The sequence below is a fragment of the Trichechus manatus genome, unplaced genomic scaffold (genome assembly GCF_000243295.1).
Source record: "Trichechus manatus latirostris isolate Lorelei unplaced genomic scaffold, TriManLat1.0 scaffold00078, whole genome shotgun sequence".
In the NCBI taxonomy this organism is placed as follows: domain Eukaryota; kingdom Metazoa; phylum Chordata; class Mammalia; order Sirenia; family Trichechidae; genus Trichechus; species Trichechus manatus.
In genome coordinates, this window is record NW_004444014.1 from 1,275,970 (window position 1) to 1,290,676 (window position 14,707).

At 39.3% G+C, this 14,707-nt stretch overlaps 1 protein-coding gene across 1 annotated transcript; it reads right to left on the reverse strand.

Moving 5' to 3' along the window:
* Positions 1-3,699: 3,699 nt before the first annotated feature.
* LOC101357642 (HAUS augmin-like complex subunit 1) lies at positions 3,700-12,662 on the reverse strand. The gene is made up of 9 exons (XM_004380887.2): positions 12,620-12,662; positions 11,666-11,840; positions 9,821-9,956; positions 8,339-8,473; positions 6,542-6,665; positions 6,103-6,168; positions 5,208-5,279; positions 4,914-4,961; positions 3,700-3,912 (listed from the first exon to the last, which is right to left on the reverse strand). Exons 1-9 carry the CDS (start codon positions 12,647-12,649, stop codon positions 3,862-3,864), a joined length of 837 nt encoding a protein of 278 aa, XP_004380944.1. The 5' UTR covers positions 12,650-12,662; the 3' UTR covers positions 3,700-3,861.
* Positions 12,663-14,707: the final 2,045 nt, after the last annotated feature.

A 14,707-nucleotide genomic window follows, 5' to 3' on the forward strand; every position in this document is an offset into this window, starting at 1 on the left:
CCCCCCGCCAAGGAGGGGTTTTATTGAGGCCCCGCCCACACGCCTTTGGCCGCGCCCCTGCTTTGGGCCTAGGGTTGCTGGGAGTTGTGGTTTTCATTCTGCCTCCAGGCCAGTGAGTCCTAGGACAAGGGTTGGTCCGAGGTTTCGGTACTGGAAGCCTCTTTGCCCTCGCAGCCTCCCCCGCCCACTCCATCTAGCATAACTGGTTTTCTGCACTTTCAATACACAAGTAGTCCCCAATTTATGACGGGGTTCCATCCCGACTACTCCGTTGTAAGTCGGTTCTGACCCTGTCAGGTCTGACATAAGTTGAATATGCCTTTTTTTTTTTTTAAGTTTTCATTGGTATTGCCTTTTATTATCAGTATCTTTATAAATCCAATCTTCGTCTTTGCGAGTTGAAAACATTACCTATAAACTTATAGATACATTTTAATACATACATTTAAAAATATATAAATAAAAAAAACTGAAGGTCGTAAGGGGGGTTTGTGGTAACTCAAATACTTCAGGGACTACCTGTACTGTGGTTATGTGCAATTTCTTTGCATATATTCTGCTTGAAATTTGTTAGGTCCTTTGAATCTGTATGTGATGACTTTGTGATGTGTCAGTTGGCTAGGCTGAAACTGTATTTCTCAGAATTCTCTTTCTAGTATATTACCAATTAGGGCAAGATACAAGTGAAATTCTGGAGAGCTGGAGAACAGAAGGGAGGCAGCAGCCATTTTGTAGAACACACACACACACCTTCTCCCAGTTATACAATCAAACACTAGTCTAGGTGCTGCTATGAAGGGATTTTGCAAAAGTAATTAAAGTCCCAAACCTCTTAAAAGAGATACTAGGATGGTGGGCCTGACTTAATCAGGTGTAAGCCCTTTAAAGAGGGACTAGGCCATAGGAGTCCCTGGGTAGTGGAAATGGTTAAAAGCTCAACTACTAAGTGAAATGTTGGCAGTTTGAACCCACCTAGAGGTGCCTCAAGGAGCCCTAGTGGCACAGGGGTTAAGTGCTAAGCTGCTAACTGAAAGGTTGATGGTTCAAACCCACCAGCCACTCCATGAGAGAAAGATGTGGCAGTCTGCTCCTGTAAAGATTCTAATAGTCTTGAAAACCCTACGGGGCAGTTCTACGCTGTGCTATAGGATTGTTATGAGTCTGAATTGACTCGATGGCACATAACAACAACAGAAGCCCCTCGGAAGAAAGGCCTCAAAATTGCTTTCAAAAGGTCACAGCCTTGAAAATCCTACAGAGTGCAGTTCTACTCTGCACACATGAGGTCAATTCAATGGCAACTGGTTTTTTTTTTTGGCTTTAGGCCCTTGGTGAGGGTGAACATCCCTGAATGACAGTAGTCTGTGTATTGTCACACCTCAAATGAATGGATTTTGTGTTTGGGAACCTCCCAGACATCTCCTTATATATCTCTCCCTTTGGCTGATTCTGATTTGTATCGTTTTACTGAAAATTGTCATCATTAAGTATAGTACTTTTCTGAGTTCTGTGAGACATTTGAGCAAATTATTGAACCTGAGGGGGTAGTGGGAACCTCCAAATTTGTAGCCAGCTGGTCAGAAGTGAAGGTGGCCTGGGGACCCCAAGCTTGCAGTTGGTATCTGAAGTAAGGGCAGTCTTGGGGAGGACTGTACCCTTAACCTGTGAAGTTTGGCTCAACTCTGGGTAAGTGGACATTTGGGTCTATTTCTTGACATTGTATTCTGTCCAACTGCTCAATTCATTTGTGTCAAAACCACAGTTTTAAATTGGTAAACCTTTGCTATAATATAGGGCTAAGAAAGGGGATTCAATTTAAATTATTTGGTTAGCAATTTTTTTTTTAAATTTTATTTTGCTTTAGGTCAGGTTCAGTGCAAATTAGTTTCTCATTCAAAAATTTATACACAAATTGTTTTGTGATATTGGTTGCAGTCCCCGTGCCAGCACTCTCCCTTTCCCTTTCCACCTCGGGTTCCTTGTATCTATTTGTCCAGTTTTCTGGTCCCTTCCTGCCTTCTCGTCTTTGTTCTTGGGCAGGTATTGCCCATTTGGTCTCATATACTTGATTGAACTAAGGACGTTCCTCACTTGTGTTGTTTTATAGGCCTGTCTAATCTTTGGCTGAAAGGTGGACTTTGGGAGTGGCTTCAGTTCTGAGCTAGCAGGGTGTCTATGGGCCATAGTCTCAGGGGTTCCTCTAGTCTCTGTCAGACCCGTAAGTCTGGTCTTTTTTTGTGAATTTGAATTTTGTTCTACATTTTTCTACCACTCTTTCCGGGATCCTCTATTGTGATCCCTGTCAGAATGGTCTATGGTGGTATCCTGGCACCATCTAGTTCTTCTGGGCTCAGGCTGGTGGAGGCTGTGATTCATGTGGTCCATTAGTCCTTTGGAGTAGTATTTTCCTTGTGTTTTTGGTTTTCTTCATTCTCCTTTGCTCCGGACGGGATGGGAACAATAGATGTATCTTAGACATCCACTCACAAACTTTTAAGACCCCAGATGCTACTCACCAAAGTAGGATGTAGAACATTTTCTTTATGATCTATGTTATGCCAATTGACCTGGATATCCCATGAGACTATAATCCCTAGCCCTCAGCCCCAGTAACTCAGTCCCTCAAGCTGTTTGGATGTGTCTGTGAAGCTTCTATGCCTTTACCCTGGTCAAGTTGTGCTGACTTCCCCGATATTGTATATTAACTTTTTCTTCACCAAAGTTAACACTTGTCTATCTAGTTAGTGATTTCCCCTCCCCACTCTCATAACCATGAAAGAATGTTTTTTTTGTGTGTGTGAACCCTTTCCTGAGTTTTTAAAACAGTGGTTTCATACAATATTTGTCCTTTAGTGATTGACTTATTTCACTCAGCATAATGCCCTCCAGGTTCATCCATATAGCAAGATGTTTTGCGGATTCACCATTGTTCTTTATTGTTGCATAGTATTCCATTGAGGGTATGTACCATAATTTGTTTATCCATTCATCTGTTGATGGGTACTAAAGTTGTTAGCAAATATTTTTGGGTTATGCTGTCTTTTACTTTCCATACAACCTCATAACTGCAGAAATTCAGAAAATGAACACTTGGATAAGAAAGACCCCCATTTATAAAATAAACTCATAACAATTATTAATTCTGGGGAGTAGAACTATGGGAAACTTACAGACTGCCTATCATATGTGATTTTAAAAAGTGCAGATACAGTATGCCAGAATCAACTTGATGACAACAGGTATGGTTTTGGTACAGTATGTCAGTGTGACTACACTGAAAGGGTAAACACGTCCTGACTTTATAGTCACACTTCAGTGGGTGACCATACACAGGGAGCCTGGGGAAGGAAAACAGTTTATCTTGATTTTCAGAATGGGAGTGTGACAGAGATTGGGAGCAGGGGAGGCACAAGGTAGACAGGTGAGCTAATCAGAAAGGACAACAGCAAAACCCAGGAGAGGGAAGGGAGCGGGAGAAACATAGCTGGAGTTGCAGACCCTTACTTTTCACTTTACCTGACCGACTCAGCGAATGCATGACAACTGATATGACGTTCACCTAATGGTTCTGTTGAAGGACACTTATCCACCATCAACAGAGAAAACTGACAATCAAGAGAATAGCCTTTTTTATTAAAAAAAAAAAGAGCAAGAGAGAGAAAATGCTTTTTAATATAAACACTATTTTGTATTTGGGCATGAAAATGCAATAGACAAGCAGAAACCAGTATTCTATCAACAATGACATTATTATCTAAGAACACAGAAATTAAATTACTAAGGAATGCTGAGAGGAAAAACATTCTTTGAAGTCCTATCCAATTTACCCTACTAGGAAAAATGACGTTCATTTGGCTGTGGTCACAGTTCCATCATCTCCACTTTCTGTGTAAGTTCAGCTTCAATGGTATCCTAAAGGAAGAAAGAAACAGCAAACATACTATAAATAAGCACATAAAATAGGTGTCCTAACTTCAAATATTATTTAAAATAAGGGAAGCCAAAGACAAAAAAACCATTAAAACTGAAATTTAGACAAATACCACTACGAATATCAAACATGCTTTTCAAGATTTCCTTGCTTTTACACCTCCCAAACGCTCCCCACCCCCGACAAAAAAAAAAAAGTTTTCAGACTACTAATTGTAACAAACATTTGACGGGGGAGAAACTCTTTAGTGGGATGAGATGGTGTACGGATATGTGAATAGATTCTTCTGATCTTTACTCCTCAAGCAACAGACTTCCACAACGTCCCTTGCATCCCCTCTTTTCTATTCTCATTGCCACTGTCCTCATTCTCATCTAGCCTAAATAAGCCAACTGGTTTCTGTAATTTCCCTTCTCTCCTCTGATCCACCCTATACACTGCTTCCAGAATAATCTTCCTAAAGCACTGGCCTGATTAAAAAGCATAGCTTTGATCACATTTCTTTTCAGCTTAAAAAAAAACTTTCAGTGGTTCCCGACAGCCTCGAAGCTCAACTATTGTTAATAAGTAAGCCCCTTTACATTATAAACCAGTTGACCTTTTCAACGCTATCTTCCATTGCATACTCTTGACTAGCTTGTGGTACTACTCCTCCTCATTTGCTGTAGCTTGGAAAAGTCCTCCATTTTTCAGCTCTTATGTCTTTGCTACTTCCTTTGGCCTAGAATATTCTATCCTCTCAACCTCCCTTTTCCATCCAGGAAAATTTATGCAAAACTTTAAAGACATAAAACATGTATTTTTTAGGAAAATTATATATATATACACACACATGCCAAAAAAGTACTAAAACATGCATGGGAATGATACACAGCAACTTTGGGACTGTGATTTACCTCTGAGGAGGAAGGAAAGAAGAAGGATGAAGGGGGCGTTAGCTATATCAGTATTTAGTTTATTTAGGAAAAAGTGGAATACTTACCAATTCTCTCTTTGCTTCTTCAATTTTCACTTGGGCAAGAGATGGATTCTTTTAAAGAAAAATAAAACAAGGAAAGGTTATATTGCCTCAATATGACTTAAGGGGAAAAACACAATGCTTTTCAAAAGACAAAAAACCTTACAGAGAGTATATCCAATGTACATGCAATACTGAAATTCACAACCGACTTTAAATCCCCTAAACACGGACCCACTATTTTCATGAATATGTAGTACCCTTGGGGGAAGCCAGAGGGGATGACTTTTTTTTTTTTTAATTCCTAAGCATAATTACCGGCATTAAATCTAAATAAGATTCCAATTTTTTCTTCAAAGGTTTAGTCTGTTGTTTTAGTTCTGCCAGTTTCTGGGGGTAAAACAAAGAAAGAGTCACAGAGTAACAGAGACATTCACAATGCAACTAAATACAGCCAGTTTCTGAAATAAAACACAATACTGCATTAAAATCAGGATATTTTAAAATAATGTATCCAAAAAAGAGCCTCAAAGATAAATGGAGAGACAAGCTCACTTCCAATAGAAACAATATTTACAAGATGCTTACATAGGAGAGTTAAACTCCCATTTATTAAGAGTGGGATTTAAGTATTAACTAAGATTAGGATTTAAGTAATCCATGTAAGAACACAAAAGAATGTGATTAAGAGGAATCGGAATATAAGGGAACAACCAGAGTCTCAAATACAAATTTATGAACAGTCAACTTTAGATTCCAAGAATCAAAGTAGAAAAAAATTTTTAAGAATTATAAACTAAAACAAAAACTCCTATTTCTCACTCTTCCAAAATAGATAAAGCCCTTATACAATCTGAAAACCCAGAACTGCATTTGGAAACTGCAGGAGTTTTGGGGTCTGCATTTTTACTGTACAATGAAAGAAAAGAAAGAGATGAGCACCTAGATGGTGGACTTAATAAACAAATCAATAACATATGACTGACTGCAGCAAAGAGTTTCTTTCTAGCCTATAGTAATAAGTAAAGGAAACCAAATAAATGTGAAGAAATACACAGCTAAACAAGAAAGATATAAAGCATATAACATACAAAAGTAAAGAAAAAAAATCAGTTCAATAATGAGTAAGAGCTCTGTAAAAAAGAAACAAATGAAAAAGCAGATTATGGGTTAATATTTTAAAGAAAGGTGAATGAGGTTAAAATAAGCTCACCTCCGATAGTGCCACTAGTGACTGGTGAGACAGAGAAGCATCCATGCCTCTGGCTGAAAGTTGCTCCTACAATTACAAAAAAGGGGGGTCAGTGAAAAAAAGTATTTTCAAAGTGACCATCATGAAATGTTTTCAACATATAAAACAGTAAAGAGAATCTATGAGGCAGAGATGAAAAACTGTACATACATCCAAGCACTTTTATGTTATATATGAATCACTTCCATATGGCTGCAGTGCTTAACAGCATGAGCTTCAGAGCCTAAACACCTGGGTTTGGATCTGGATCTGCTGCTAAGTAGCTATGTAACTATGGGCAGGTTATCTATGTTCTCTGTGCCTTAGTTGTCTCATCTATAAAAAGGGAGTAATAATACTACCTGGTTGTGAGGGAGAAAGTATAAAAGAAAACTCACTGTATTCAGTCCTTCATACAAACCTCTGCAGCTTTGATTCCAAATCTGAACTCCTCTGATTTTGCTTTTAGGAAGTCCATGTTTTGAAGACGATGGTCAACTCTGGCCCTTTCTGTAGAGAGATGCTGCTCTGCTTTCTTGAGATCCCTTCAAAAAGTAAAGTTAAAAACACTTTCTTCTTTTTGGTGAAATTACTACAAGAAAACAAACTCTACTAGTTTTTGGGTGCAACTCTGGATTAGTGAATAGTAGATAACCTACTTGATGGATTATCTCCCATAAATTTTACATCCCAGTCTAGCTACCATGCATTCTTCCAAGTCATTAGCCCTGAACATTGCCATCTGGGATTTACCTCAAGGGATACAAAATAATTTTAAGATTAACCTATGCAAAATATAGTTGGAGAAAGGAAATCTGCTTAAAAAAGTGATTTAGTTTAGGGGGCAGTGAGTTCATATTAATGGGGGAGGAACAATTCAGAAAAGGAGGGTGGGACTGGTTATAAAACATGAAGAATGTAATCAGTGTCACTGGATTGTACATGTAGAAATAGTTGAACTGATGTATGTTTTACTGGGTATACTTTCAACAACAACAACAACAAAAAGAATGATTTAATATATCCAAAAGACAATTTGAAATGCAGCGGCCTCTCTACTAAATATGACATGAATATTTGCTGAATAAATTTCTATACCACCAAATTACTTCTACATATACATATACATATATATATATATACACTCCTGATCCACGGCCCCTAATATCTGGGGCAACAAAGACATAAAGAAGGTCCATAGCATCAAAAGAGCAATACCACAGCTACAGTAAGAGAGAGCAACAAAATAGTATTTGACTTGAAGTGGCATAGTACTTTAGAAGTTTTATAAATAAAAGTGTTCACATATATTTAAAAAATTATAAAATCTATGTAATTGTAACAATAAAAAAAGATAAGAAATTGTGTAAAAAGAGTAACTCTAAACTCACCCTCCCACCTCCATTCCAGTCATTTTCTACAACAAAAAACATTTTATGGGCTCCATTTCCTCATGTATTGTTTTAGATCATACCATTGGTCACTCTAAATCTGACAATGTCCTGTTGCTGCTTTTATAATAAAAAATCGATACTACTTCTGTAATGGGTTGAACAGTGTCTCCAAAAATTCACATTACCCACAACCTCACAATGTGAACTGATTTGGAAATAGGGTCTTTGCAGATATAATTAAGTTAAAGTACTGAGATCAGATCACACTGGACATAAAAAAACCAAACCTGTTGCTGTCGAGTTGATTCTGACTCATAGCAACTCTATAGGACAGAACAGAACTGTCCCACAGGGTTTGCAAAGAGCGGCTGGTGGATTTTGTACTGCTGACTTTTTGGTTAGCAGCTGAGCGCTTAACCACTACGGCACCAGGGCTCCATACTAGACATAAAAACACTTGTTGCTGTTGAATCGATTCCGACTCATAGTGACTTGGGCCCTAAATCCAATGATAGTGTCCTTATGACAGAAGGACACACAGAGACACAGGTCTTCCCATAAGAAAGCCATGGGAAGACAGAGGCCAAGATAGGAGTTATGCTGCTACAAGCCAAGAAATGCCAGGAGCCGACCTGAAGCTGGAAGAGTTGAGTAAAGATTCTCCCTTAGAGCCTTGGAGGGAAATGAGGCCATGCCAACTCCTTGATTTGGGGCTTCTGATCTCCAGAACTGTGAGAGAATACATTTCTGTTGTTTTAAGCCACCCAGTTTGTGGTAATTTGGTATGGAAGCCCTAGGAAACAACTTCCAACTCAAGCACTTACTCTTGTAGACGTTTTTCTAATATTAAAGTTGTAGTTAGGTTTTTTCCAAGTTTTGCCAATTCAAGCTCTATTTCTTCATTTTTGTACTTGATACGAAAAAGATCAGAGGTCAAATCATTCACTGCAGGGATAAAACTAAAAGGAGAATCTGGTCACATAAATGGATATGAAGGAAAATAACTACAATTATCTCTCATTTCTAAAAATATTTTTACCTCTGTATGGATTCTTACACAACCACTCTGTTTTATAACTCTATGCACTTTTTACATGTCCTTCCCACTCCCTGGAATGCCCTTCCTCAGCTGGCGAATTTCTACCTGTCCATCAAAACTCAGGTAAAATTTCCTCCCATTCTAGAATTTACTACTCCTTTCTCTGTGCTACCAAGCTTCAGCTTGTACTTTCTTGCATTGTTGCAGCTGTCACACTGTATCGTAGTTTGTCCATATTCCTTATTTGACTCTAAGCAGAGACTATCCTTGAAGGTGGTTACCATTCATCTCTGCCTCCTCATGCTTATAGATAGCATAATGCCTGGGATGTAACTGGTATTTGGCATCTGTTGAACTAACTTAATTCAAGGTTAGATTTCTGCTGCCATACAGCCTACATGTCCTTCCAGTTAAAACACCTCTCTTTGAGCATATAAACTCTAAGCCCTTATACAGGCAATTAAGCAGAACAGCTGTGCAGTTCTCTGATTATAATGACAAGTTGGAGTGGTAGTCCTAGCTAAAATACGGCCACCAGTAATAGTCATATGGACTGTGGAGTCAGAGTGGGTTTGAACCCCAATCTGCCATTTACTAGCTTGGAAAAGTTATTTAACTTTGAGCCTCAGCTTCCCTTTAGGTTAGACAAATCATGTCATTTAATAGGGATGGATTACCCAATAAGCAAGGTACGCACGGGCTTACTTGTGCTTACTTACTGATCTGTAGTGCACAATTTCACCTGTTTTTCACATGGCCAAGTGAAATTGCACACTGCAGATTAGTAAGTAAACACAATTAAGCCCATGTGTGTACCTTCCCTACTGTAAGCCCTTGCATACCTTGCTTATTGGTTTATCTCCCCCCACCCACCCATTTCATTACATAGTTGAAATGTCTGATACAAGAAATGAGCAACCCTAACCTACTCTACTCAACAGGTTAGGGACATGACCAAAATTTACTACTCTCAGCCGGATCATTTATTCTTCTGATTTTCTTATTGTTTATGGGGAACAGTGTGATACCTAATCCCTCCCCACATATACCTGAGAACCAACCCTAGAAACCTAATGCTGGAAGAAGACAACAGTGAAAATTAACCAATGCCCAAATTTACCTGAAACTATACTCACTAGCAAAGATAAGAAGTTAACTAAATTCAGTATTTTTGCATTTATTATTAATTTTTAGATAGAACTACCCAGAGAACTAAAAAGTCTTTAGCATATGTGATGGCAGAAATGAAAACCGTCGCAAGAATTACCTAGTTAGTGAGGTATCCTTTGTTTCAAGCACCACTGCAATGTCAACCAAAGCATTCAGATACCTGGAACCTGTGCTAGAGAGACTGGCGGGGGAAAAATTCACACTCTCCATGAGAAGGTCTTGAAGATGCTTAGCTGAAAATATGTAAGAGTTTCATAGTGACTAAGATCATGCTTTTTTAAAAAAACAGCTTTATTCAGATGTAATTCAAATACCACACAATTCAAACAATTAAAGTGTACAATTCAGTGACTTTAAGTATACTCAGAGTTATGCAACCATCACCATAACCCATTTAGGACAGTTCACTACCCCCAAAAGAAACCCCACTCCCCTTAGCCATCAACCCTATCCCCCAGAAACTATATTTTACTAACTCCTGATTTCAGGAAGCTATTGCAGGAGACTGAATTGAACATGAGTGAAAAAAAAAAAAAGAAAAAAAAAACTTCTTGGCAAAGAGTGACCAAGACTGAAAAAACATCTTCTAAATGTGAGTTTTGGGCTTCCCTTCTGTAAAATATTGCCTGGTTTCATCCTGAAGACAGATCATAAAGTATTTTACTATTTTCCATTATAGCCTTTGAAGAATTTGTCCTTGAGAACTTCACTGACTTCAGAAAAATGAAAAGACATACTGATTATAAGTCATTCAAATATATCACAATGACCAACAATGCCAGTATTGTGTGGCTTTTTAAATTTAAGATTCAACACAGTCAACCTTCAAAAATATATGTATATGAGAAAATATGTATATATATGTTGTATATGTATATGTGCTGTACCAGAGGACTTTTTTGGGGAGTAGGGGATTTAAAGTTATTAATCATTCTCTTATATTCCCCAAATAGTGCAAGTATGGTCTTTAGCTCCTAAATTGGTCAAATATACTTCTCTAACACTAAAGTGAACCTGAGTATAGAATAATAATTTTTTCTATTGACATTCAAATATGTCTAACAAACAGACTGTAACAGGTATTAAGTTGAGGTCTTCTCATAGACCCTGAGGCAGACTTTTCGAAGCCACTGCATGGCAGTAAATGCCACAGTATATCCCCCAAACAGAGGGCTTTTATCCTTCGAGTTTGGCCACACACGCTTTAGCACAAACTTAGAATTGCTGGAGCCCAATCACTTACACAAGGAGCCCTGATGGTGCAGTAGTTAAAGCAACTGACTGCTAACCAACAGGTCAGTGCTTCAAAACCACCAGCGGCTCCATGGGAGAAAGATGTGGCAGTTTGCCTCCTTAGAGAGTTACAGCCTTGGAAACCCTATGGGGTCTCCATGAGTTAGAATTGACTGATGGCAGTGGGTTTGAGGGGAATCACACATTCTGTTCATTTATTTTTACTCTAATCTGATCATTCATTTCAGAGAATTCATACATGGCTTCAAACATGCCAACTAGTTTTGGTGGTGATTTCCTAAGCTTAAAAACAATGTTTCTTCTTCCACACCAGAGTTTCTCAACTTGGCACTACTGACTTTTTGGGCTGGAAAATTCTGTTTGGGGTGCTGTTCTGTGCATTGTAGGATGTTTCGCCACATCCTCTATCCACTAGATGCCAGTAGCACCCCCTAAATGTGACAACTCTATCTTTTAGGGCTTACTGTTTTGCTGTCAGAGTACGAATAAAATATTTAAGCAAGTGTAAACTGTATTGAGATTTAGGATTTAGAAAGTTACTATGGCAACAGAGTGGAAGACAAATCTGGGTAAAATAAAGCAGCAAAGCTACCAAGCAGTGTACACTAAATTAATCGTCTATTCTTTAAGTTTACAAAACGTGGTCACCTCTAGTTATTATGTTTTCAAACTCTGGAATTAATCTCACCTTCTGATTCATATTCACTTGCTTTCTGTTTCAAGTCCTCTATTACCAGGGAGACATCCCTGTCCCGGGCCTTGTTGCGTTCTGAAAGGTGATACAGAATCTCTGTGGTCCGTGGATTCACCTCATATTGTGGAATGCGATGATCTCCAAATATTTTTTTCAACCAGGCAGCAACCTAACCATTAAAAGGAAGATAGACATTACAAGTTTTGTTCAGTGCAATGGCCCACAACAAATGTGACAAAGAAGTGACCAAAAGCAAACTAGATGTTTTCTACGAATATCCTGGCGTCCGCTTCACATCCTAATTTGTCTCAGGGAGATGGCAGGTGTCAGGAAATAAACTAAAAAACTAAAAGTAAGTAGAACGCCAACGGGAGAAGAGTCAGTATTACCAGAGAACAATCCATTCTCTCCCAAAGTTAGAAAACGTAGTTCAGGTTAATAAGTTTTCACTCGAAAAACCGTAAAACTCAATATACAGATGTGAAAGCATTATTATACGTGCAGTCTGAAAATGCTGTCGCCAAAGCCTCATAACCCGCTCAGTGCCCGTTAAGCGCCCAGTCGGAATGCGGGGCACGCAAGCAGCTCCGGTGTGAAAATTCTCGGAGGAAGCAGCAGTGAAGGGCGAGGATTGGTTGGCAGGTAGGTTTGGTTTCAGCAGTCCCATTCTAGTCTGTTGGGAGGGGATTCGTACTAAAGAGTTCACTAAACGCCTCTCCCAGCCCGAGTAAAAGCAAGGGAAAGCCCGGAAAAAAAGGGACAGCCCTTTCCTGGCGGTCTAAGGGACAGAGCGGGGTCGGAGAAGCTGCAGGCGACACTGAAGATGGACTTGTCAAAGCAAGGGCAGAGAAAATGTAGACGTGGTGCCCAGGAGGCGGGCCGGACTTGCGAAATCCGCAGTCTGCCGAAAGTGTGTCAAAGACGTTGTTTCCAGGAGACTGTAAATACCCGCGCTTCCTTCTCTTGCTGCGCTTCCATAGCCGCCGCTCCCACCACCTCCCGAGATGCTTCTCGCTCAGGCCTCGCCCCACTGGTTCTCAAGACGGGGCCGCCCTAGGTCCCGCCCACACGCCGTTGGCCACGCCCCTGCCTGGGACCCGGCGTTTCTGGGAGTTGTGGTTTTTACTCTGACTACAGGCCACTTAGCTCCAGGACAGGGTTGGTCCAAGGCTCCGGCACTGGAAGCCTTTCTCCCTTGCAGCTTTCCAGTCCTCTCTGTCCTCCATGCTATTAATCTTCAGAACGGGGAGAGCCACCTAGAACCAGGCTCTTTTCTTTTTTCTTTCATTTTATTTCTGGTTTCTTAAAAAAAATTTATCTGAAGCTTTTATTTTTTTTTTGTTATCAGATGTTTGTCATTTGTCCACATTGATTACATTAACTTAAAATTTTATATTGTCAATACGAGCTGCGGCAATCCCACCTTTGCTGTTATTTCCCACTACCAGAGAGCTAAATGCTGCAGGATAATTTAAACCGGGGGAACCCTAGTGGGGTGGTGGTTAAGGGCAATGGCTCCTAACCCAAAGGTCAGCAGTTCCAATCCACCAGGTATTCCTTGGAAACTCTATGGGGCAGTCCTACTGTGTCCTATAGGGTCACTGAGTTGGAATCAACTTGATGGCAATGGGTATGGGTTTTTTTTTTTTTTTATGAGCTGCAGCAATCCTGCCTTCGCTATTATTTCTCACTACCAGGGCGCTAAATGCTGCAGGAGAATTTAAAAAGTGCTAACTGCATTGTTCTGCTGGTACCTTCACTGTCGTTCAGCCATTCTTCCATTCATTTCTTGCTTTACCTGAAGTTCTCTCAACTCCATCACTCTGTAGTTAACACTGGGAGAGCTTCCTTACATTTATACAGCAATGTATAGTTTTTACATGTTTTCATATTCTTGTTTCATTCTTACAGGAACTCGGTAAAATGGGTGAGACAGATTATTTTGCCTACTTTCATATTAAAAAGCACGCAGGGATTAAATGACTTAATCTAGGGTAGGAAGTAGGCTGGAAGCTGACCAAAGTGTCCAGCCTACAATTGGCTGTTTCAGTCTCCTTATGTTATACCAGACTGCTGCCTGCAACCTCCCAAAGTACTGTAGATACTCTGTTGCATTAGGCAAGGTTGAAGAAGGTTGGTATACTTAACTTCCTGTGATGTGTGGCTTAATATCAAACTGTGGATTAGATTTAGCACCAAATATCTTCTAAGTCATATGCATATTTAAACTAATAAAATGTTTCTTTTCAAATGAATCTTACCAGTGATTCAATGCCATGTTATATGGCTTGCTTATTCTTTTTGTTTCAAATATATTTCTGTTCAGTAATTCAATTACAGATAAATTGGGGCAGCTCCTGAGTATGGAAAAAAAATGTTATCTTTATTTCCTTCCTTCATTTTCGTCACTACAAATTTTACAAAATTTCCCTGCAATTTTTTTAACCAACCATATTTTTTTCCTGGCTCTTACTATTCCTACACCTGATTCCTATGGGAAGGGTTGTCTCATCTCAAAAAGGAAGTAGAACATCAGGGAAAGGGATTGCTGACCAAGCATTTGCAAGTCATGTTTCAGAAGACGACTCTTTTAACCCAGATGTTCATATGCACCACCCATATTAAGGTTTTGGGCTATACCAAGATTTTGATGAGCAGATCTGAATGGAGCAGAAGATATTTCCCAGAACAGTTACAAGTGAAGGCAACATTCCTAGTGTCCACTATCACAAAATATCCAGCATCACAAAATATTCTGTGGTTATCACAAAAATCTCAACATCACAAAAATTCAGAGGTAAAAGAAAGTGTCCCTTCTCAATCCTATTTGGTAGGTATGGGAAGTATTTTTTTCATTGTCTCCAGATGAAAAAATAGAAATTTCTTGACAGTTCCACAATAATAGTAGGAGACTTCAACACACCACTCTCAGTAATGGACAGAACAACTAAGAAGAAACTCAGCAAAGATACAGAAGACCTAAAGGGCACAATCAGCCAACTGGACCTCATAGACATATATAGAACAATCCATCCA

Excerpts from the sequence above, each read along its gene's own strand:
- LOC101357642 (XM_004380887.2), bottom strand. The coding sequence starts at position 12,649 with ATGGAAGCGCAGCAAGAGAAGGAAGCGCGG. Across the intron at positions 11,841-12,619 it reads AGCAAGAGAAGGAAGCGCGG|GTTGCTGCCTGGTTGAAAAA; the intron begins GTATTTACAGTC and ends TTTAATGGTTAG. Across the intron at positions 6,169-6,541 it reads TTGGAATCAAAGCTGCAGAG|GAGCAACTTTCAGCCAGAGG; the intron begins GTTTGTATGAAG and ends TTGTAATTGTAG.